Below are 26,065 nucleotides of genomic sequence, written 5' to 3' on the forward strand. Positions count from 1 at the left end.
GTCAGATATACGTTCATCATTTGTTTTGGTAAAGTTGACGTGCTAAATTCGAAGACCAATCCGGTAATTAGTATTTACTTTTGGGTGCCTAATTGTCACTAATTGTGATTTGCCATATATTTGATTATTAGAATACTTAGATATGAAAAACTAGAATATGGATTTACTTATTTACTGCAAAATTATGCTTATAATTGGTGGAATATTGTGGCACGGAGAGTAAATTTTAACCTTCATTTGTGTCAAGGTTATTATTGCATTATATTTGCAAAATATTTCGCGTGATGTAGTGTGTGCCTACTTAGCAGCTTGTGTCCCATGATGACTCCAATTTTGTCCTTGCAATATGATTGACACATCAGCTGTCGATTGGATTAGCATGTGTTGTGTTAATATCCTTTAAAGCTATACCATAGCTGAGATTCGTCACAAGACTTCTTATAGTGGGAGCTAGCAGTAGGCCGAAGGTCTTACTACTGGTGTTGAGCAATTCCAGGATTTTAAACGGATATTTGGAGTAACGTATAACATTTTTTCAGGTTTTTCGTGACATTTTCAGTGCAATGGACAATGCGGTACCGAAAAGACTATCGAAATGGTACTTCGGAGGATTGGCTTCGGCTGGGGCAGCATGTTGTACACATCCCTTAGATTTATTGAAAGTAAGTAACCGTAAGTCAGGACCCTTTTAATATTTGTTGATAAATATTCATTCGTATCAGAGCTACTCGTACTGCCCAAGGAAGGGAGAGGCCCAGGTTCAATATTAATTCCTTTAAGAAAACTTCAAGCAACCTCATTATTCCAGTTTTTATAAATTGAGGATATTTGCTATTGATAGCAAATTGATTTTTCGATAGCAATTAGAGCAAACACGAATTTTAACTGGAATAAATGCTTAGTAGTGTTGAAATTTGTCTCTCCATAATTATAGTCAAACCTTTTATTTACTGCAGGCTATGTCTTCAAAGCTATTTAATTAGATGCAAATGTGACCCCCATAAGTTTTTATGACCCTTTATAATGGGTTTTAGAAGGGATTTCTTAATTTAAAAGGAATATCACAGGTATGAAGTGTTGTTCAGGGAGAAGCCAGTATAAAAATCAGCCTATTTCATCCAGTCGGTTGTACCTCCTCATCTAGTGCAATTTTTTTGTTAAAAATACTGATAGAATTCTATTAATATTCTTAGTGAGGCATTATGGCTTGGTTTTCATCCAATATTTATTTTGGTAGCTGCCTATGATATATATTTAGCTGAATTATTTGACCTTCAAAGGTCATAATCTCCTAGAGTTGAATCAAATCTATTGACTTAAATTGATACTAGGTACATAATTGAATTTTTGACAGTTCTATATATATTGATATTCATAATTTTTTAAGGTATTTGAAACAGTTGATGTCATTCTTTGGATTATTTATGATTTATTTTTCCATTTCATTGATGTGTTATCTAATATACCACGTTATAAATGAATGCCAATTTATCCTTTTACTAATTTCTATTTAAATAAAGAAGAGGTAGGACAATTAGTGAAAAATATCATAATTGTGATCTAATGTCTTTTTATTTACATCCAGTTTTAATGGAGATCGCTGAATAACAATATTTTACTTTGCATTGTTTGTAGTTTATATAGAGTTTTTATATTTTGGATAAGAATGGTTATTTTGATAAAAAGTATTTAAATATGGAACACATTTTTGTTTTCAAAATAAATTCTCATCTTCTTGCTGTATGTTCTCCTAAATTAATTTATATTAATTATTAAACTGATGTTAAAAAATTATAACCTCATAAGTGGGTCTCCCAGGCTCTTGGGTAGCTTAATACGTTGAGGATTGGCTACTGATAATAAGGTTCAATGTGGATGGGTCAGGGTGATTATCAGACAGAACAGACGGCTAAACTTTATATGTAATAATATTAAATATAAATGCATTATTCTAGGGCCATGTTCTATATTGCAAACATATAGAAAAGCAGTGGTATAGATACACATTTTACTAGAAGTGGAACAATATTGTACTCTGTATATTTTACACAAATTTTATATATGAGAGGTTTCTGAAGAATTTTTCATTTGAGCAATGAGAATCGATATATCACTTAATTATACTTCAGAAGCAAAATGTTTTGCATAATAAATATAAGAGGATAATGAAAGGTAATATGGTATATTTCATCCTAGATTCTAATGTTACTAAATGTATATTTTATTAGAAAATTTTTAACGGGCATCTTTCAGTGAAGCAAAGGTGCATCAACCAGTTACTCACCAGAAACTATAATTCACATAATCCACAGAAGTGAACAAAGGAAGATTATATGGACTATTTTATTCTAGGTTATAATAATATTTATCATTTAATGCTATTGGCTTTCATTGGAAGAAATTTTGCATCAATTTAATTTATTATGTGGTCCAGAATGTCATTCCATACTCTTTAAAACAGAATTGATTGGCAGTTATTGTAATATGGGATTTAATGTAAACCAAAGCATTCTGCAAAACCCACATGAGTAAAGGAACACAATATATTATGCCAAAGAGAGATATCAAATTATTTTTTTACCTTTACTCTTTATGGCAGAGTGATAGGGAGAGAGATACACGAATTTTCACTGTGGAAATTTTAGACTTATTGTGAATTGAACATGTTTTGACGACTGCATCTACTTCTGATGATGAAATATGCTTTCCACCATAGATATCCTAAGTATTGGATTATAGGAAAAAGTGGCATTTGTTTAGTCTGCACTATAGGGAGGTGAGGGAACACATGGCCCATTTATTTTCATGAGATAATTGCAGCTTGCCATAGGTGAACGGAACATGTTTAGGCTTAAAGTGATTTTATCAGATACAATGACTAATCAATAAATGATCAAATCTATAAAACTATTACTGCATATACAATGCCCTTTAATCTAACACTGTGGCATTAACTTAAAGTTTTGAACAATAAATTATGCAAATGAAAAAATATGATCATTCTTTATTCAACAAAGAGAGACATTTCAGGCATGATGTGGTGGAATATCATAATAAATTAAAAATTGGCAATATTTTCTACAAAATAAAATTAATTAATGTGACCGGTTTCAATGTAACTACATCATCATCAGGTAACATTCATCACTCTGAATCCAGTATATATGCTGAAAAGCAAGTTATGGGAGGGTAGTGGAAAAGAGGGGAAAAGGGAGGAAAGGTGGAAGGCAGCATGGGTGACTATGTATGTGAGTGGGTGAGGGGGTAGGGAAGACAAAGGAAATAGGTGCAAAGTCCGGAGAGAACATCGTGGCTGGATGGAGGGAGATTTCCCATCGGGGGTGTGTCGCACGAAGCGGCGCCATACTCCTAGGGCCGTGGAGAAAGCGGGTGAAGTTGGGGTTTTCACCCTGCCGTCGTTGACTTGGCTCATGGTATCAGCGCACAAAGGGTAAACTGGTGATTATGGGTTGGATATCACTTGTTTATTATGGTTCCAAGGGGCATGCCCAAGTGAGGGTTATCAGAAGGGTGAAGGCGGGATTTTCCTAACTTTGAAATTGCCGATGATGGGGGGGGGGGGGGGTCCTGCAGTGTAGAACCTTCCCTCCTGGTCCATGAAGAAAGAGAGTGGGGAGTCAGGGCTACCCACCTTGGTTGGGAAAGCATGGTCTCCATACACATCGGAGAGGGGGGGAGAAATTCCTATGAGTAGGGACAAGGGATATCACATGAACGTCATGGGAAGGAGATAGAGAGCAGGGTGAAGATAAAAATTGGACTTCATTGATGAGCTCCAGGTCCTTGCGACGTATGATTTCTATGTCTTCCATGGCATCTAGCTTCTTTCCTTTATCCAAGTTGTGAAGCACTTTGAAGTCGAAGTCACAGAAATGGTTGGAATCAAGTAGATGTTTGGCAAATAAAGAATTAGTATGACCTGTAATATAGCCTTTCCTGTGTTTCATAATACGTATCGCAAAACTTCTACCTGTGTGACCAATATAAATTGCTCCACACTAACACTGAATTTCACAAAAAACCCCTTTTTTTATTGCATTCTATAGCGTCTTTTTCAAACATAAGGCTATGGACAGAGTAGCGGGGGTATAAAATGAAATGCGGAATTTGTCTTTGGGAAATCTGTCAGCGATTTTGTACGTCACAGAGATGTGCAAGTATATTTGTGCTGATGAATAAAAGGCTAAACAAATTTTGTATGACAATGCAAAAATTTCAGAGTGTAAAAATTATTTGCCTTGACAGGAATTAGAACCTGGATCCCTCAATTTCCGACTGAGTGCTTTAGCCAGTTAAGCTACTGAAGCATCCTCTTACACTCCAAAATTTTGGTTCAAATTCCAATCAAGGCAAATAATTTTTACACTCTGACATTGTTGAATTGTAATGCACACTTAGCAGATGACTCTGTTGAAAGTTACTGATGCAGTATCTCCCACAGTTTCTAGGAATTTGCCAAAGGTAAAACACTATAGTGTTTAAAGTTGACTTTAACATCGTGGACTGTGGTGCTTCGCGCACGACTACAAATGCTTGTGACATTGTATGTATGGTATTTTGTCGCAACATCATGCTCCTTTAAAAGCCCCGAAAATTTCAGGGTGTAAAAGGATGCTTCGTTAGCTTAAATGTCTACAGCACTTGGTCAAACATTCAGGGATCCGTGTTCAAATCCTGGTCAAGGCAAATGATTTTTTTGCTCTGAAATTGTTGCATTGCAATGCATATTTAGCAGATGACTAAGTTAAAAGGTACTGTTGTGATATGTCCCGCAGATTCTAGGAAATTTTGGTATGCTCTATTTCATGAACGTGATTTCTCTACAGGTCCATTTGCAAACACAGCAGGAGGGTAAGCTGTCAATCATACGACTGACCTTTAATATTGTTAAGCAACAAGGAGTTTTGGCTCTGTACAATGGTCTTTCTGCATCCTTATGTCGACAGCTAACGTATTCAACTACACGCTTTGGCATCTATGAGGTTTGTGGGATTTGCTTTTGAAAAAGGCACTTTAGAAATACTCCGTAGTTGCATGTATTAATGATTAATATGAAAATGCACTTTGTTTCTATCAGCTTCTATCTATCACCACAGCATGTCCAAAAAGTGTCAAGTAAGTGAGATGTATAAATTACCTCTTTTTATATTCTGAGTCTTGAGTAATTCTGATCTTTACTTAACGTTGCAGTTTTGGTTAAAGTTTTTTTCTGTCTGAATATAATTAGTGCTTGACTGTAGAAGTGTGTATTTTTTATCCCAAATGCCTCTCCTGCTTTGTGATAGTATACCAGATTCTTTTCATTGTTAAAAATTAATAAGGATCAGTTAAATCTTAAAGCTTTGGTCTTCATATCAAAATTGATCCCAAAGGCATGGTGACTTTTGGTAAATCTGACTGGATTTTAGGTAAAGTTAAATCAGGCAAGGTCTTGTTATAAAAGTGCAGTAGTTTTCGAAGGCCAAATTTAAAGTCATGATCTTGTCCTGAGTTTTTGAATTGAGTCACTTAATTTTATAAATCTTCACTCATATTTTAGAATTCAACTTAAAGAATAAAAATATTGAACTTTCTAAATTGTTACACTTAATATTTTACAAAAATATTTTGGAATTCATCACATGTGTATATTATTATTGCAATTAATAATCAGTTAGTAAATGAAAAAAGCCATAAGACTAAATGAAAATCTTAGGGAAAGATTACCATTTTGTCAAAAATTTGCTTAGACTGAAGAAACCTGATTAACCTTTCGCAAAAATTTTATTCCTAAGGTAAAATTGAAATTTCAAGGAAACAAGAAAACCTTGAGGCTGCATAGTTCAGGTGGATTATGATGAAAAAATAAGGGAAACTAATTGACAAACAATGACTATACGAGATCCCATTATTCAAGAGCACTTAAATTGTTAACAACTTAATCTTAGGAGAAAGGGGAGTGAAGAGGAAATAATATTAAGATTCAGCCTTTATGTATTTTTTTCTTCTCTTCCTTAACCAAAAAAATTTGTTGTCTCATGCGTAACTTTGTGGAATTTGCATAACATACTGAAATGTAATGAAATAATTGACTTTGTAATTCCACACACTTTATTTTAAAAACACACAAGGTTTCGACGTTGAACGTCATCATCAGGACCTGATGATGACGTTCAACGTCGAAACCTAGGTCTTGTTTTTAAAACAAAGTGTGTGGAATTACAAAGTCAATTATTTCATTACATTTCTCTTCCTTAACTACTGATATTCTACCCCTTCAACATTATCCCCGTTTTATGTCTGACTAATTCCCCAAATGGAGTGAAGAATGTTTAAATAGATGCATCTAATGCCATTGCTAATCATTTGGTTTGAAATAAACACCCCAATGATCTTTCACACCCAGTGAAGTTTTTATCACCAGACCATTGTTAATATATAAATTCTGCAATACTGACAATGATAAATAGAGTTATGATTTTTATATGACTATATTAATGCCAGATAATTGCAATAGTAAATACAATGATCCCTACTCACTTACATAAACTGGATCCGCAGCCATGAACACTAGCAGAAAATAATATCTTCACATGCGCAAATGGTTAGTTGGTATGTGCAGATATAATACTTTGTTCACTGAAAAATTGTGAATTTTTTCAAATGTATTATTGGCAGGAAAACCAAAAGATATGTAATAACGATATCTAGAATCAGCCGATATAGAAGCTATTTTTTCCTTGTGTTGTTTTCACATAATATCTGTTATATTTTCGATCATATCAAGGGATACTCTCAATAGATAATGTATGTACCTATATATACATACGTGAATTCTTATGGCCATGGTATGTGCACAAAATTGAGCCAAATATTTTCCTTTGTGGTCATTTTTGTCTGTGTGTGTACAGTATTTAGTTCAAATTGTGAATGCATCCTCAAGTAGTGTAAAATTGTTGTCATTGCTGCACATTGTACTTTCTAACAATTATTTTGATCACTTTTAGTGCATATTATTTGGTAATTATGTGATGTTAAATGAAGAGGCCGTAGAGTTTTTCAATCAGTAATAGAGGCTATCACTAAAGCATTTACAATATATCCCTCAGAACCAATTTTTTTCTTACAAAAATAGCATCTATTGTGACCATAATGGACAGAAAATGAAACCTCATGCAAGAAAGAAATGGTAGTCATAGTTAAGAGAGATAGTATTAAAGTCTAGAAAAAAATAGTGATGCCATGAATAAGAATTCTTCGTAGGTTATGGAAAGTCATATTGAAGTGTATTTAGTCATATTTATTTTTTGCATTGTCATTTTTACCAAATAATGAATTAGTTGAGGAACTAAATAACGGTTATTTGTAAACACCATACATTTTAGTGATGTTTAATTAATTGTAATCATTACATATTTTGGCAGTCAATGAGACTGATTCCCCTTCATTTAATCAAGGTCCCATTTAGCTTATAGGAAATGCATATGTTTAAGAGCAGGCATAAAATATTATTTTCCGTATTTATTTCCACCTTCTGGATGCAAAATCAATTTAAGTATTTTCATATGATGCTACAATTGTTCATATTTACATTATCAGTAGAAAACACTTATTCATTCTTACCATGAACTTGGACATGAAGGTATTAATTGCTCCACAGTACAAGTTAGTCTTACCTCAAATTCACATTTCCAGTGTTTACGTAACCCAGAAGGGTACAGTTAATAGGGAAAATTTTTTGTGCTACCTTTTAGTTTACTTGTCTTAGGCCTGAATGGAGTACCTTGAAGTTAACTATATTTTGGCTATGGCTGTACCTGCGCTGAATTTAAGACATAATTTATATCCTTAGCCAGAAAGTAGTGAAACAATTTCTAGAGTGCTTAATACATATCAAATTATTGCTACTGATAGAGCTTATAATTTCCATATTGACTTTCTATGATATGGCTTATTACTTATTTGTGTTAGAAGTGTCTGATTATTGTAGTTTCTTTTAGTGATGGAATAAAGTTAACGAAGGCTGTCGGAATATCAATTTTCAAAAGTATTGAAAAGAAAATGTTTATTATGCTATAGTTTAAACATTTTTAGACTTTCTAAGCTTAATTGCTCTTTTAAGGTATATTCACAATTTTTACAGTGATGGATAGTGTAAAGTTATGTATTTCAGGCAGCTTATATTTATGCTTGTAGTTTGTACTGAATATAAATTGGCATTTAAGCAGCATTCAACTACTTCATGCAACTCCTTCTGCTTATGGTGCTCTTCCTGCTTAAACTGTTCTAAAAGTTAATTCTGCTGAGGAGCTGATAAGAATAAAAAAATTATCAACAATCGTGGTATCTCAAAGCATTAATGAGAAGCTTTTTAGTATTTAGAATTTGTCAAGGTGAAACACTGGAATCAGAGACACTGACAGATGTTATTACAACCTACATTTGTTAAATGTTCTTCACCCTCAAAGGATTTGACGTAGAGTTGATTGGTTCAGTCAGTTTTTCTTAACCAAGTGACTCTGATAGCTTACATTTGTATCTGCTGCATATAAAACTGTTGCTGTGCTGGTGGCGTGGCAGGTAGCAAAGCAGACTGTAGCTCCCTCAGGGGAGGCCATCCCATTCTACCAACGTGTGGCTATGGCCTCATTAGCAGGGGCCTGTGGAGGTTTTATCGGCACACCAGCTGACATGGTTAATGTTCGCATGCAAAATGACATCAAATTACCCGTCGACAAGAGAAGAAAGTGAGTATGAATGTGTGCACACAACAATATAGTTACATATTCTTACACAATGCAGTAATTGCACTTGTAGTTCATTTTTTAGTTTGTTGATATTTGCTGATATTTGCATTTGAGTGAATTATTGGCATTTTGTAACCCCTGTGTTGATTTTAAAATGTTACTAACTTGACTCATGTTTCAGCTTCTCACATTAACAGTAAATAATTCACATGCACTAGAATTCCATATTAATGACTAAAAATGGTTTTATGCTAACATACTATTTGTTTTGATAAATTTTAGTTTCTTCGAAGTGTTCTTTATTTTGTATCTACTTATGAATGGAATAATTTGCACAGTTTAACTTCAATAATTTCTAATTGTAGAAGACTAGTGTAATGTATGCTATATTGGAGATATATCAGGAATTTAAAAATATTAAACGACAGTTTAAAGGTTTATTATCTGCCATTATTGTGGGTGATTCCTATTATATTTTATTCTGGGTATATTTTGTACTCTTTGTTATGAATTTTTTTAACATGCATTGCATGTAAACATAATGGGAATAAAACAATATGCTGCTAATAATGATAAGCTGTTAACGTGGATTTACTGTTGGCAACCAGAATCTACCTGGAGCTGTTGTTAGTACCCAAGCTACTCTATTGACTTTTGGTGTCTTTCATTAACATACATTACAGCCAATAACTAACCCATTTACATCACTTCTGCTCTTGTTGACCCTCATAAGTATTTAGCATTTTAATTCTGAGAAAAGTTTAAATGATTTAATTTTATTTACTTTTCTTGGTCTGTACAATATTTCCATTTTTATTTTTTTTTAAATTAAACTCAGTGTTTTATTCATTGCTCATAATATCTTAGTACTGATGAAGAAATAGGGATTTAAATACACGTGTAAATGCAGTACATTTTTTGTACATTTAAAAGGAAGATATTGCCTCATTCCCACAAAAATAATTCAAAAGGAAAACTCATTGTGAATCTGAAAAAATACATTCAAATGAAATGAACTTCTATTCCTTATTACTGTAGAAAGTAGTTTTTCTTAAGAATACCATTTATATACCATATTTTTCGGTTCATAAGGCACTTTTTTACTCCAAAATGTGTTATAAAATCAGCCTGCTTCTTACGGGCTGGGGGTATACAGGTATAACTTCGACCTACTAGTGCTAGCTGATTCTCTGGAAAATTACTTTCAATGAAGTATTTTTCCTGCATAAAGCATAGAAAATGGCTTTCTTGATTGCAAATTTTGATGATATCACTGTTTTGAGTAAGTTTTTTATCAGTCAGCCAACGCTTTTTCCAATCCTCGAAGCACTTCAAAAAATCATTTTTTTGTGATCTTGTTCAGCTCCTCCTTTGATGCAGTCTTTATCTCGTCAATTGTAGTGTAGCGTCATCCTTTCTTGGGCCTCTTCAGTTTCGGGAACAAGAAATAGTCACAGGGGGCCAGATCTGGGGAATACGGTGGCTGCGGAATCATTAGTGTGTTTTTTTTGCCAAAAATTCGGGCCCAAGCAACAATGTGTGAGCAGGGGTGTTATCATGGTGCAAAAGCCAACATTTGTTCTTCCATAAATCTGGGCGTTTGCAGCAAATTGCTTCACACAAATTGCGCATAACTTGCAGGTAATATTCCTTATTTACCGTTCTTCCCGGTGGCAAGAACTCATGATGTACCACGCCCCTACAATCAAAGAAAAGTGTAAGCAAAACTTTCACATTCAACCAAACTTGACACTTTTTTTTTGCTCTTGGCTCGTGCTTCAGCTTCCATTGGGTAGATTGAGCTTCAGTTTCCACGTCATAACCATAAACCCATGATTTGTCACCAGTTATGACCCATTTGGGAGCAGCAAATTTGCGTCATCACAGGCAGAGTCCAACACCTCATTAGCAATGTTAATGCATTGCTGTGTTTGGTCGAAATTGAGCAATTTTGGTACAAATTTCGTGGCAACCCGTGTCATACCCAAATCATTGGTAAAAATTGAATGGCATAAGCCAATCGATATGTTTAGGTCCTCTGCAGCTTCTCGAATGGTGATTCGCAGATTGGCCAATACTATTTTCTTCACTTTGTCAATGTTTTCCTCTGTTGTTGATGTGCTTGGGCGTCCGCCATGTCTTTGTCGATCACATCTTCTTGGCCCTTTGAGAACGTTTTGTACTGAGGATAAATGTTGCCTCAGTCCAACGTTGCCACAGTCAACATTCGGAATGCGTCCTCGCACTTAATTTCATTTTTCACACAAAATTTGGTACAGATTCTTTGATCCATTTTTTGGAACAGTCAAAAATGGAAATCAAGCCAAAACACGGCCAAGCAAAACAGCTGTCAACAATTAACCGAACATTCAAAATGGTCGAAATTTTCGGCATAAGTGAGAGACATAAGTACCAACATAACGCCACAAAAAAATCAAATATACGCAGCCCACAAAAATTCAAAATTCGCGATACTTTTTGAACAGACCTCGTACATTGGCTAATCAAAATGTAAATCCTCTGGTAATATGTGTATACGTTATACATCTCCTGATATAGTTAGTGTGTATAGGCATAGATAGGCCTTAAATAGTGTAGGAGTAGTAAAGGCGTAGAAAATGTTTGTGTTTAGTACAAATTTCATGAAGCATGGAAATAAGGCAGCTGAAAGGCATTTTGGCCCACCTTTAACTGAAAAGATGAAACAAGAATAGAGGGAGCAGAAGGTGGTTTTAGTAAATGCAGATATAAGTAAAAAATGTAGGTTAATGTGCTCCTAAGGGGTCAAAAGCTTCCGCTGAAATTGCTGCTTGAATATGTAAAAAATTATAGAGGCACCGACTCATTACATCATACCGAGGGGAAGAATAAAACGGATGTTGATTTCCAGTGTTTGTGATTGAAAAAACATGGTGGAAAGTTAAAAGTAAGATCATCATAATGATGCTCTTTTAAAAAAGGTGAAATTAGCAATGTACTACATGGGAGTGAAGATGGCATTGTGTAAGAGGAAAGTGACAACTCCAGTGAAGATAACTGCAGAAATGATGAAGCGGCAGTGATGGCAAATTTCTGAAATTATATGATGAATAAACGTTGATGTATGTGTAGCTGTTAAATTTTAAATCAACTTAACAGTTATCTTTGTATTAAGTATTATAATCAAAATACTTTTATCCTTTTCTGTCTGATCCAAACATTTTTCTTAAATTCCAAACTGCAGAATCAAGGTGCACATAATGGCCCTGGAAATACAGCAACACTTTTTCATTTACATCTATGTATATTTTAGTTGTAAACATGGAATATTGATATGAAAACCTAACATTTTCATCAACCAACTGAAACATTAACTCCTAAAGTGAAGTGAAAGCAGTAGATATTGGGTCTAAAGCTCAAGAGTAGTCCACACAGTTAAAGGGTGAATTTAAATGGAATGTCCTGAAGTCCAACAAGACATATGTCATGTATCTCCTCCTTTACCATGCATCTGATTAAAACTATAAAAGGCTCAGGAATCAAAAAATTGCTAGAAATTTGTATACATTCCCAAATACACAGATACTGAAAAATGCCCATTGAAACATCAATAGCTTGGAAGCCTCCATTGGATTCAAATGGAACAAGTATATTTTTGTACCAGAGATATGCTTTGACTATAAATAACTGCTGCTAACTGAAGGAAAATTGGGAAAAGTTGCTCTCATTTAAGGGAATGAGTTTCATAAGGGTATGATGACCCACAAAAAATTTCAGACAAAATAAATTTCTGGTTCAGAAATAGAATGAGCAGTGGCAATGCCCTGTTGGCTGAATAGTGGATTTACCATTAATGTATTCTTTCAAGGGTATTATTGTCATTTATCTAAGTTTTTATGATAGCATTATTCTTTAATGATCAAATTTCAGTCAAGCCTATACTTTTGATTCTCTTCACATAGTAATGAGCACTGACTAATACCAAAATAATGTGTCACAATGAATATTAACTGATATATTTTTTGATGATATGCTGTCATAGGCTACATTTAATGGCAGCGGATTTTTATTTGATGTTTCATTCATTAAGAGCCCTGGACAGACGCACCTAATATGGAATAAGAGTCCTCTTAATGTTATGCCTCAGAGAATGTTATTTCTTATTATGTAAGTACTGGCTTTCAACCCTGAGGGGCTGGGTTAAAATGCTGGAGTGGTCTAGTTTTTTCAGTGGTTTTCTGATAACTACTTGCAGGGAAGCACTTAAAGTGAAGTACACGGTCTGTTGAATGGGATGTTATATTGTGGACCCCTTAGCACCTTTCATAATGGCAGGCTAATGCTGATGCCAACTTTCTTTCCACTCTTCCTCTCATCCCCTCAATATCCTACCCCTACCGAATGGCCCACCAATTTCCAATGGCACAAATGGGCCTAGCTGTCAGTTGCCCCCATAATAACTACTACTACCCAAGAAAAATCATTCATTAGGCCAGTATTATAAACACTAAATATATATAAAAATAGATATAACGTATAGATATAAAAATTTGGCTTTTCATCTTTAAAAAATGTAAAATCAAAGTTGTCTTCTTTGATGCCATTTATTCAGCAGGTAATTCAATATTATCATCATTATGACTTATTTTATCAAATATTAACATAACAGCTGATAACAGCAGCAATATATGTTTACATTGGTTTCTTAATCTGTAGAAACAAATGAGCTACAACTCTATTTTTAAATACTACTCCCAGAAAACCTTTTTTATAATTACAGGATAACAAATAATTAACATGGATAAACAATAATGCTTAATCATTAATATTCATTGTTTTACTATTTAACATTAAAAATGACTTTTTTGAACACTAATTTTTAGGAAATGTGAGTTTGACTTACTCTCTATTGAAAAGCCATGGAATTTATGTTTTCTTTTACTTGAAAGAATAAGGCTTCATTAACATGAGTGATTTTTTTTAGTATTTTGAGCTATCATTGTATTGAGGCTACCACAAATATGCCTGAGTGTCAGTGAATATGGCATTAACACTCTCTTATTTATTGGCACCACATAAAAACTATCATCTATATTTGTATATCATATGCATTTAAATCAAATTTCATGGAATAATAATTAACATGTGCATTTTATATCCTGCCCGATTATGTACCAATGCATTCATATTTTGATGGTACCGTAATAATTTTTCATGGTTTTTGTTACACTGCCCTTTTCACATTTGTGCTTTCAAATTATGGCTCGGCATTATCAAAATGGAGAGAGATTGTGGAGAAGTAGAAGCAAGGTCAAAAAATAAGGGAGACAATGAAGGAATATAGTAAACTATTGCTTATAGAGTTTCAGGAAAGGAACTTATGAATGTATCAACACTAATAGAGGTTTGCATTATTTTGCAAACAGCTTTGCTGAATGGTGAGAAATTCTTATTGCGATCACTGTTATTTGGGTCCCCTCTCCCTGTTTCTCATGATTTGGAATTTTATGTTTATCATTCGTATTAATGTATATAAATTATATAGTCCAAAAAATGTTTTTGAAATTTTTATCCTACTTTCAAATAAACAATTATATCTGTTTTAGGAAATTCTCTTTTTTTAACATAGCTGGCCACTCTGAGATCTGTAAATGTGCATGTCAATTTTCAAAATGTGGGCAGATACAGATAGAATGTATAAGATGATTTATGTTGCTGGGTAATTCTTTGAAGATAAAATATTATTATCAATGCTGTGAAGAAAAAGTATGTTTTATGAGCAGAAATTTGAAATGGCAATGGAATATTTAATAGCAATTATGTCCTTATAAAATGTTTAATGAACATTTTAATTCATTTATATCATATTGTGAATAAATGAAGTTGGGTCACTGGTTCAATGAATAATTGTTTTATGTTGTAAAAATAAATTTGTGAAGATAAAATACAATCCTACCTATGCATTTCGAGGAAGCAAAAAAAATATTTGTTCAGCACAAGTATCAATTAACATGAAATGTTTTAGATAATCTCCTACATTTCATATTAATCGATTTCCAGTTGACATAGATTCAAGGTTTAACTGTATTAGCTGTAGCTTATTTCAATTTTTAAATGGGACAAAATGAAATTTTGATGAAAAGATGTTTCATAAGAGCAGGTCTATGTCAACTCTTCTTGCCTCCTTCCCTCCACTCCTTAGCGTTCAAACCTAACATCATTATATCCACTTTTTCATAATGTCCCATATTCTGTGATCAATTAAATCCACACATATCTGCCTCCACTAGTAACTTTCACTGCTGCTTTTATTGGTGGAAATCAAGAGGGGGGTTCCCTTCAAAATAAATTATTAATGTCATTTCTGACAGTATATGACCATTTTTAGTCTTATCATTATCTTTTTTACTTTACACATACATTATTTTTATCTTATCATTTTTTCTTTAGTTCTAAAAATCTGTGACATCAAATTGGCAAAGATGTTGATAATATTTAAAATATTTAAATGCCAATAATGCCCTTTATGCAGTGCTTAGTTTGCACCTTTGGTCAAAGAATGATTGTCGGAAAAAATGGAATAGTTGTGGTCTTACAGTTTTCCATTTACTAAGCCATAATGGGTATTCAAAACTGATAATGCTTGGTGTCCTACCAACTTATATTTAATTTTTTTTAAATTAATAATTAATCAACTATGTTTTGTAGAACGTCAAGTGGGTATGATTGCCAGTATATATTAGAATGTATTTAAACAGCTTTGGTCAATGTAGATTACCTGTACCCCTGGCAGGTAGAAGACGGAATTAGCATATGGCTAGTAAAAGCCTAAAAAATCAAACAGTAAGCACAAACACAGTAATAATTTAAAGTGCTAGCAAGTTTTCTTAAGAAACATATTCAATTCAGAATGTCATAAGTTGAACATGATGGTGTAAGATAATCTAATTGCCAATGAATGCATAGTTGAATTAGTTTATTTCTAATGCTTTCATGTGACTGTTAAAATGAAAAATTATATTCTTGCTGGTAGTAGCTCAAATTTTAATTTTATTTTGTATTTCAGTCCTGAAGTCTGTAGTATATCTCGTTGGCCTTTCACAATAAATGATTAAGTGTATATTTCTTAGTTAATATTACAGAGTTGGTATTAATTTTTCCTTTCATTCTTATTTTTGTGACCAAAAGCTACAAGCATGCTTTTGATGGTCTGTTTCGCGTTTATCGAGAGGAGGGCATTCGACGCTTATTTTCTGGTGCATCAACTGCAACTTCCCGTGCTGTATTTATGACAGTAGGTCAGCTTTCTTTCTATGACCAAGTCAAGTTATTCCTTCTTGGTACAGGAATATTCACGGACAACTTTACCACTCACTTTCTATCCAGCCTGACAGCTGTAAGTATATATTTCTTTAATCTCAATATTCATCAGTATTTTAGATGTAATCCCCAGTTGGTTTCATTTTATTGTTCTTCAAAAATAACATTTCTAGTGTTTATTTAATAGAGATAGTTTTATTACATTGCTGTGATTTATGTGGATGATAGGAAAAATGAGGATATTACTTTTAACTAGATTTGTCTTAAGGATCACAGATATCTCTGATCCTCATGACAAACTGTGTTATCTAAAATTGCACAATTTTGTTTCTTCTGCCAGAAATCTTAGAAACTACCAAATATTAGTACAGTCAGTGATTTATGTATTTATTTATTATATAGTCTTATTATATGTTTTATCTCAGCAAACTTTCAAGCAGCACCCTATGGAGTGATTATATATATTGGAAATATGATAATATCATACCATATACATTGTCACGGCCTAGTCACCCTGTCAAGCCATCAGGCAATCAATACTCATTTTTTTGATGATGCTAGCAGGTCACAAGTGAAAACATAATCAAACTTTGCCCACAGGTATATCTCAGTATGGGATAAGATTTTTGTAATTTTCTAGTTTCTCTGATAGTCTGTATAGTATTCTATTTATTATAACTTCATTAAAAAATAATTGGGACAGCTTGTGGGATCATGATAGATATTGCATCTTGTGTTAGTCAGTCAAGGTCAGCTTTGCTGAAAAATGTAGGGAGTGAAGTGGCACCAATAGGTGTCTGAAAAATAAACTTTTTATAAATATGGAGCCCTTAAATTTACGTAGAGATGAACAAACAAAGGTAACCTCTTTAGGTTAAGGTAAGGGTCTTTGTGAAATTAATTTTTAAATTACTGAGCATGCTCTTAGGAAAATTCAAACTAGAACATCCCATCATCTCATACCATAAAGTAGCTGTTAAATCTCATAGAGACACTGTTGACAATGCCTTTATTTATTTTTAGTTGATTTACTTTTGGGTTTATGGCTTGAAATTTTAGAAATATTTTCCATATTTTAGTTGCTTTCATCAAGTATGATAAAGATATGAGATGTATATGATTTTGCATTGTTTGATATGCATAGTCTAAAATTTTTAATGAGGTAAGGGAAGACTTATTTTAAGTTACACTTTTCCTCATGGAAATTTGAATTTTATGTATTTGTCCTCCAAAGAAATGTATTTTTTCTCATTTGTGAAGGTGTACACATGTATAGCAAAATCTTGCATGAGTTCAATTTTAGGACTACAGGTATCTGTGAAAAAGTAATTATTGCTGGGAAAGATGTCATTATTCAATACATGAAAAATTTATTGATTTAACTGTTCCCTGAGTATTAATCCTTTCATTAGCTTGTTATTGTTACTGGGAAACATGTGACCTAATTTAGAGCTTCCAATCCATGTATAGAGTTTGCACTTTTTCTGGTTATGAATAACTGTAATTTTTAAATTGCATCTGATCTAAAATTCACTAGGGACCAGATTTTCAGGAGCAAATTTAATGAGCAAAGAAAAGTCATAATCATGCCAATGTGACATTTTTGATAAAAGCAATTATTAAAAAAGAATGGCAAAATTTGTTTTTCAAAAATCCTCATATTAAATTATAATACACATTACATTTTTGAGGTCAGCAGATTCCTTCTCTTGGAGCACTTGCAGATTGACCTACTCAAAGGTCTGAAGACATTTAAAATGTTATGTAACAAAATGCTATATGTTAACTGGTGAGGCCTCTGATGGTTCTCAGATATGTTTGAAACATCTGCTCTGCCACAAAAGACTTTTGAAATGGAATATAATGTTAGTAATAATAAATTGCTGGAACTGTGAATTAAACCATTTTGAATACTTGTGTAAAGTACATTCTATAGAAAATATGATTTCTAATTTTCCTGATTTGATAGAATCATAAATTTAATAGGCCTATTTATTCTTGTCTCATCATTTGTATTGATTTGTTAGGGTGCTGTAGCCACTGCTTTAACACAGCCTTTGGATGTCCTGAAAACTCGTGCCATGAATGCTAAGCCAGGAGAATTCAAGGTATTTAGTTATTGAAGTGCTCATAGCCTTTGTAAATTACACCTCCGATGTCATTAATACTTTTTAATTTATTTTATTACAGAGCATGTGGCATTTGATAACTTATACTGCAAAGTTGGGTCCACTTGGATTTTTCAAGGTTAGTTATATCTTGATGCTTATTAATGAAATGTACAAGAATTGCATTTGTATTGAATGTAATTAATTTTATATTTTTAGAAATGATTGTTGTCACCACTGGGTGAATTCTTTGTTTGTCTTTGCAGGGATTTGTGCCTGCCTTTGTTAGGCTTGGACCCCACACTATTTTAACTTTTGTATTTCTGGAGCAGTTACGAGTCAATTTTGGTACAATTGTTGTTAAATAGAATATGGTGATATGAAATAGTAATCAGGAATTGAATTTTGTAACATTTTATAGAGTTTTATTTGTTAGAAGAAACTTTATCGGTTCTAGTTGCTATAACAGTAAGTAAGTGTTGAAGTCAGCTGGTTGTAAGGTAGTTAAATATCTGTCAAAGTGACTTATATGTTTGTTTACCCTTTCATTGAATTGTTGATATTCTCTATATATTTTGTTCGCTACTGTTAAGTTTTTGTTTAAAAGTTCATGGCATGTTCATGTCAAAAATTTAACACTTTTTAATGTAACTGGTACCAAAAACATTGTTTTATTTTGTGACACCTGGTGGAGCATTTGATATTGATTCTCAAGCTCTTTAATAATTTTTAATGTATAAATGTCCTGTTTTAAATTTTGGCCATCGTCAAAAGAACTCATTTCTCCCCACATTTGTCATTGGCTTATCTTGAAAGCTTAAGAGACCATGAAATATTTGATATCATTATGTCATTATTGTTTATACATTATATATTCTGATTTTCTTATTTTTCTTTGCCGTCTTATACATGTTACAATTGCACTCATAGGCATATTTTTCCGTCCAGTGCTCATCCAATACTTACATTGAAATAATACCATATTCTGGTATGCATTTTAATTTGACCATATTGCAGAAACATATCACATGCACATTTGACATTATTAGTGCAACTTATTATTTTTTTAAACTTTAAATAACCCGGTGAACACTTGCTTCTAATGGAACCAATGTGGTAAATAATGATGACATGTATATATTTTTACAAAATAAAAATATTGTTGTCTTGCTTAAAAGTTATAGTTGTTTGTGTAGCTACAGTAAGAACACAATATTTTTTCAGTGAAAGAATAATGATTATATTTAGCATATTATGCATTAATTTTTTAGAACATTGTACTATTGAAAAATCAGCCTACTCTCTTTCTACAGAAATGCATAAATATCCATTTAAACATTTTTATTTTTCTGAAAGTAGAGTGTGCATTACAATTTTAAAGAAATGATTCGTTGGCATAATTATTTTCTATTTTTATTTTGTGTTATTGAGTGAGCCTCATGAATAATTTAAATAATATTATGTATTACAATGCATTTAATAGTTTTGTGGGCCATATTGATACTATTAAAGACATAGGATACAGTTTTTAAGGTGCATATTCACTTATCCTGATGTGATGTGTGGAGGGATATGAGAGTGTAGTGAAATTTCATTCCCCTGTGGGAAATGGGTTGATCTGGCCACATTGAATTAGTGTGCAATGAAATATATATTGGCTTATAATGGTAATTTAGTGTGGAAGTGTTTTAAGTATCAATATATGTAATACCAGCATGTGATATTTTGCTTTGGCATAGTATGGCAACATTTATTGCTGGGTTGCATATCTTTGAAACCTTGGCAAGTTTTGGCGGCTCATTCTTCCTCTGTGATAATTAACCCCGCTGAATTAACTTGAAAATCCTTAATCATTTATGTTTCCTTTTCCGATATTAAGATTTGTTTTTTCTCTGGCATATCATGTCATGGATCTTTGAAGGTGATTTGGTTCTTTAACTTCACCTTTATAAGCTTTGATCCTCGGATCAGTTTGCTGTGATACTATAATGGAGTACATAGTTCGCTTATTAATCACTTTTGTGAGTGCTGTCTTTAGAGGGTATGTGTATTTACGATGTTGGGCAATCTTGGATATGATGGTATCTTCATGAAATTTATATTATCTTTTTCATTTTTTTTCATTCTTATGGCATGTGAATAGTAAATATATATGTGGATTATATTCAATGAAATGTCTTACAAATTCCAGTAAACCAGGGAATAATAATTTATGCTAAAAGATGAAATTTTGAAATGGTAATTCATGGAAATGTCATGGCAAGTTTTAATCATTAAAATGGCAGATGTCTCTACTTTATATACAATACCATTTGAAATAATTTTCAGCTATCTCTTTATATTCAAGAGTAATAAATTACTTTTGTATGCAATGTAAATAATATCATAAATACAAATTCCAGATTTCTAAACATTTTTACTATCAATTTAGAATTTTTCTCATAATGTTGAGTATTTATCATGTGATTTTTCTTGATATCATTTGTAATGAAATAACAATGGACCAATCCATTGTATTTTCTGCTTCCAGTTGCTAAAAAGTTTATTGTTGTTATTTGTGATCATAAACCCTAAGCCAGATGTTTTTTAGAGCAATAGCTGAACTGGTTTCTGACTACACACAATGTCATTTTCTGACCTAATATCAGTTGTTAGTAAGTACTGAATATTTTCGAGGAAATTCAATGTGCCATTCATTTATTTAATGCAATATAAATTTTGTAAGTAGAATTTTTGTAAATTCTGTTAACTTATTTTTTCTTAAAAGAAAAGGTTGATATTTTTTATGATAAAGAACAGTTTTGGAAATAGAATGCTTTTAAATACATTTGGGCTTTTTGTATTCAGTCAACGTTTTTACTTCCTCTTAGTTAATCCCCGATTTCTTTTATCCTAATCAGTTGAATCTGAACTTAGATAGCATAGAGAAAGACAAGTGTAAGTGCAAATAAATGGAAGTACTGATGTAATACGACATTTTAATTGTAATTATGAGATTAGTGCCTGGTATGATAGATAAGTCTGAGCTAAGGGCTGGTTTTTCAAAATGCTATTGTAAAAAATAATTTTTTTATGTCATGAAAATTATTTTGACTTATCCTCACAGAGCCTAGATATGAGCTAATGGCTCCAATTACCAGTATGTAATCTAGGAAGTAATTTCTTTGTCTGTAATGCACATAACTAATTCCTGCCAACATTTTTACTTCATCACTTACTGTAAATTTGACCGTAGTCAAGATGATAGATGTTCATGATTTGGCCAAATTGGTCTTTAATACTGTTATTGGGTATCTAAAACAATTATTGGAGGCTATTTAAATTTCTGTATGACCCTAGTTTTTTCAGTCCAATTCCTAAATTCCTGGTTAGTTTCATGCTAGCCCAGCATAGTTCATCAATGTCTTGTGTTTACTTATATGATGAAAATTGGCATAGAGCTGATTATTATGTATAAAAATTATCCATTTAAGTAACATTTCCATGTATAATAGTTTCCTCAAAATTGCCAATCCTAGAAATCAGCTACCCTGGATATTTCAAATACCTTTAGATAGAAATGAAATATTTTATCCCAAATAATTAGCTGATTTTTGGTATGAACATTTCATTCCACAGTTAAGTTGGCTTTCAAGTTTTTGCTGTTTGTGGAGCATTTAATGTTCTGGAATTTCTCTTGTGCTGAAGTGAGTCTTCAGTAGATAAGAATTATCCTTCAGCCTTTCACTCTTGAATATGCTGATTTCAACATTTGAGTCATAAGACAGGCTATTGCAGCTATTCTTGGATGATTAAGTGATTCCCAAATTTCGTATCTGAAGTAGCGATCAACATGTTATGCTATATCCTTCCTCAATGTAATGGGGATGTGAAGAGATATTTTGGATTCCAGTTTAAAAAAATGGAAGCACTCCATATCTTTCAAAGGCAGCTGTTTTCAGGTATTGCGGCACTAGAGAAATATGGTGTATACCTAATTGGTTGGTATTATGGCCCTGGAGAGGCCATAAGTTTGATTAATTTTTATTGCAGTCTGTTTCTTAAGTGATTTGTCATCATTCTTTTCGAATGAAACAGATATGCTGATATCAAGTATGATACTTTAACTGGATGCCTGCTAGTTGAAAGGTCTCCTCACAATATACAGTTAAAATTGACTTGGTCGACATTTTTTATTAAAGATCATGTGAAGCAGAAAATGTACATTGATATGCAATTTGTGCTACCCAATATTTTGAAGTTCCATGATTATGTCCCTATAACCAGTATTGGATACCAAATAGGTACATATTAGACAATTGAAGTGACATGAAATTGTTGTGGGTTCTAGTGAAAGATGTACTTTTATAGAATATTGGTTAGAAAAGATGGTTATTATTTTACTGAAAGAAGCTTTGTTAAATGTTCCTAAATGAATGTTGATGATGTTGAATAGTATATATGACATTAAACTATGGTTGAAAACTATGTATTCAGATATAAAGAACCATGACGGAGGCATTGAAGTATTTTCATTGTTTCACCAAACTTCCATTTTCCTACTTCCATCTATTGAATTAATGTTTTCCCGCTACATTTCTAATGCAGGTAATGTGATACAGGTATGTTCATATTTGTGGTGTTAATACTGGAAGGACGGGACTTAGAGAAAATGTTCATGAATAACTCCTGCTTGGCAGTTCTGTTGTCGAGAAAAACCATGAATGCAAATAAATAAAATTTTCACAAACAAGAAATAAAGCCATAAATGATAAATCTCACAATTGTAAATTGTTCCCTTCAAATAAAATAGGTGCAATGATACATTTTAAATTTATTTAAAATTTGAATGAGAAGAATTTTTCCTTTCATGTGCATCTCTTAAGATCTCATTGCATTCGATGAATTTCTTAGTATGCACTCTGTTACCATTTTCTTTTTAATTTGCACCTGATACATCTGTATTGTCTCTGCTTAGTTTTAGATATTTTGTATAGAGGTAGAGTGTTTGTCTTGGTTGTGACAATGTCTTAAGAGTTCATCTTATGCCTCTTGAGGGAAGGGTGCCTTACTAAATCTACCTGGAGGCTAGTGGTCTTTTTCCAATCATGGCATTTTGATGGAGGTTAGAGCACTTTTTAAAGATTTTTTGGTTAGACTCGGATTGGAAATCAAAATCAACACCTCAGTCACTATAAGGAAGAACCCCTCCAGAATGAGAGCAAGGGAGAGTTCTCTGCTGTGCAGGAAACTCCCCCTTTCCTCAATGCTCTCTTGACTATACATGAATCAGCTGCTGAAAACTTGAAGCTGGGCTTTTGGAGTGGAATTGGGAAACTGGCTTGGGATAATGTAAAAGAGTCAGCTGGTGGAATCTGATGCGACCAATTGGACGCTATGTTGTTTACCTACTTTAGATGCCATTTTTTTCCCATGAACTCTTGGTTCCCCGATGAAAATTAACCAAAAACACACGAGTGCTAGCTGTATGGGTTGGAAACCAAACTTATTGGCAAAACTAATCTAGAAGAATTCAATGGCAAAGAGCATGGCATATGTGCATTCAGAGTTGTGCAATGGCAAATGGTCTTTGTTCAGAGTTCCAGACTACTCATTAAGTGATACATGTTTGCTCAAATGTCCTAATTGCAAAGGAAACACTTGGTTTTTCCACATAAAATATTTATTCACGACCTAGGTTTCGACGCTCAGCGTCATCTTCAGGTGAAATACAGGCCAAAATCTTTCTTTATATAACAGAAGGAATGGGGAGGTGGGGGGGGGGTGTGTATGGATGTAAGAAAGGAAGAGGAGATGGTGGGGGAGGGAAAGGAGCGGGATTGGGGTATTACTGAGAAGGAGGAGTCAAGGTTAGTCTCCGGGGGGGGGGGGAGGGGGGGGGAGGTTAAGGAAGCATGGTAGGGAAAGGGTTGCCTGGCGGGGGTCCGCCTTGGGGTTAGTGGAGATAGGACAAAGAGTTTGGGAGTTTAAGGTTGAGGAGGGGTGACCGGGAGTTACATAGCACGTCGTTCACTATATTACAGGAAGAATTTGCTCTTTCCAATATCTCCATATTTTCCAAAATGTCCAACCGGGGGCCTTTTCTTTCGAAATGGAGAAACTCCACGCTGAAATCACTCTTATGGTTCTGGTCAATCAAATGCTTGGCAAATTGAGATTTTCCATTACCGTTCTTCAGGCAGGCCTGGTGCTCCTTCACACGTTCTCGGAACTTCCTTCCCGTCTGGCCTACGTAGACGGCGGAGCATTCACAGGTTAGCTTGTACACTCCGCTCCTTTCCGATTTTGGGATTTCGTCTTTGTTATTTGCGAGGATGTTTCGCAAGTTGCGTCTATTGTAAAAGGCTGGCTTTATCCGTTTTTTTGGTAACACTTTAGCGACCGAGAGAGACAACTGTCCTAGGAAGGGAAGCCTGCGCCACTTGGCTTCTGAAAAAACATTATGATTGAAACCATATATTAACAGCGTGCTTAGTTTTTTTCTTTTACACTGGTATAAACGGTCAATTAATTGGGGCGTGTAACCATTGCTGTGCGCTATCTGTTTAATAATAGACAGTTCTTTCGCAATATTGCGCGAAGACATGGGCACGTTAATTACTCTATTAATCATTGCATGAAAAGAAGACAGTTTTTGAGAAAAGTGGTGCCTGGATGTGGCATGGATTACTTGATCTGTGTAAGATTTTTTTCTGTAGATTGCAAATTCCAATTTCTGATTGACTCTAGTTACTACTAAGTCTAGAAAATTAAGAGAGCCATTGCTCTCCTTTTCTAAAGTGAATTTAATGGATTTGTTGATTGAGTTAATGAACATTAAAAAATTGTCAAGTTGTCTCTCCGATCCTGACCATATACAAAAAACGTCGTCGACATAACGGAACCAGCGATAGACGTTATTCACTAAGGAGTTGTGGTGAGCAAAAATGTCTCTTTCCACCTGACACATAAAGATATCGGCTAATAATGGAGATAGGGGTGACCCCATCGCCAGCCCTTTTGGTTGTTCATATATTCTCCCATTGAATTTAAAATAATTTTGCGCAACGCATGTTTTTAGACCTGAGCACACTTCACTTATAATGGGGAACGGAACCGCCTTCTGTATGAGGAGGTCTTCGGCGAGCTGAACGGCTTCTTTCACAGGAACACTGGGAAACAGATTCACCACGTCAAAGGAAACCAGGATGCATTTAGGAGGGAGGACCACTGAGGATAAACGGTTGGCTAAATCTGAGGAGTTGACTACCCCATGTTTGGGGGAGAATTTGGAGTGCTGCCTAAAGATGTCATTGAGTTTCCTAGCTAGGAGATGGTTCGGGGCTGTAACGTTTGAAACTACTGGCCTTATGGGCACATCAGGTTTATGCACTTTAGGTAGTCCGAAGAACCGGGGAACAGAGGGATTCATTTGCACTAATTTATATACATCACTCGGTTTATTTATAATGATAAGGGCAACGCAGTAGTGGTGATGGAGCAGAATAGCTACAACAGGAAGTGCGAAGAGTTCATCAAGGAAAATAATATCATAGAATTACCTAAGGATCCAACTACCCAATTCCAAAGGTATTGTAGGGACACCATCAAATCCTGCCAGCTTTTGTTTAAACAGCAGAGCAACCCTACACCAGGATCCTGGTGTAGGGTTGCTCTGCATTGTTCCTGAGTAAGGTGGCTGCAAAAATGTCTAATGCCGGTGGGGCAGTGGATTTGAAAGTGCTGGTATCACATCAAAAACACTTGAAGGCAATGGAAAATCAGTTGAATTATATATCTTACGATACTATGAATTAACTTCAAAGAGTATATCAGGATTGCAGCTGAAAATACATTGGTGCTAAGAAAATATTCTGAAACTGAACAATGAAAAATCCCTGGCAGTATATTTCTCTCTAAACCCATCCAAAC

The 26,065-nt window shown here is 33.8% G+C and overlaps 1 protein-coding gene across 5 annotated transcripts; it reads left to right on the forward strand.

The window, feature by feature from the left end:
- Positions 1 to 48: 48 nt before the first annotated feature.
- On the forward strand, positions 49 to 22,928 carry Dic1 (Dicarboxylate carrier 1). Of its 5 annotated transcripts, none has more exons than XM_071587658.1 (8): positions 49 to 63; positions 540 to 662; positions 4,848 to 5,003; positions 8,581 to 8,747; positions 15,915 to 16,122; positions 18,074 to 18,154; positions 18,237 to 18,293; positions 18,421 to 22,926. In XM_071587658.1, exons 2-8 carry the CDS (start codon positions 564 to 566, stop codon positions 18,520 to 18,522), a joined length of 870 nt encoding a protein of 289 aa, XP_071443759.1. In that variant the 5' UTR covers positions 49 to 63; positions 540 to 563; the 3' UTR covers positions 18,523 to 22,926. The 5 variants fall into 5 exon arrangements, with proteins under 5 accessions (XP_071443759.1, XP_071443758.1, XP_071443761.1 ...); XM_071587657.1 differs by lacking the exon at positions 49 to 63 and adding an exon at positions 128 to 247; XM_071587660.1 differs by lacking the exons at positions 49 to 63; positions 8,581 to 8,747 and adding exons at positions 261 to 467; positions 5,099 to 5,136 and having other exon boundaries at positions 18,421 to 22,928.
- Positions 22,929 to 26,065: the final 3,137 nt, after the last annotated feature.

This window comes from Hetaerina americana, unplaced genomic scaffold, assembly GCF_022747635.1.
Source record: "Hetaerina americana unplaced genomic scaffold, ioHetAmer1.1.p SCAF_3, whole genome shotgun sequence".
Classification (NCBI taxonomy): domain Eukaryota; kingdom Metazoa; phylum Arthropoda; class Insecta; order Odonata; family Calopterygidae; genus Hetaerina; species Hetaerina americana.

Coding starts and splice junctions, on each gene's coding strand:
- Dic1 (XM_071587658.1), top strand. CDS start 564: ATGGACAATGCGGTACCGAAAAGACTATCGAAATGGTACTTCGGAGGA. Junction 18,155..18,236: donor CTAAGCCAGGAGAATTCAAG/GTATTTAGTTAT, acceptor ATTTTATTACAG/AGCATGTGGCATTTGATAAC. Junction 18,294..18,420: donor GTCCACTTGGATTTTTCAAG/GTTAGTTATATC, acceptor TTGTCTTTGCAG/GGATTTGTGCCTGCCTTTGT.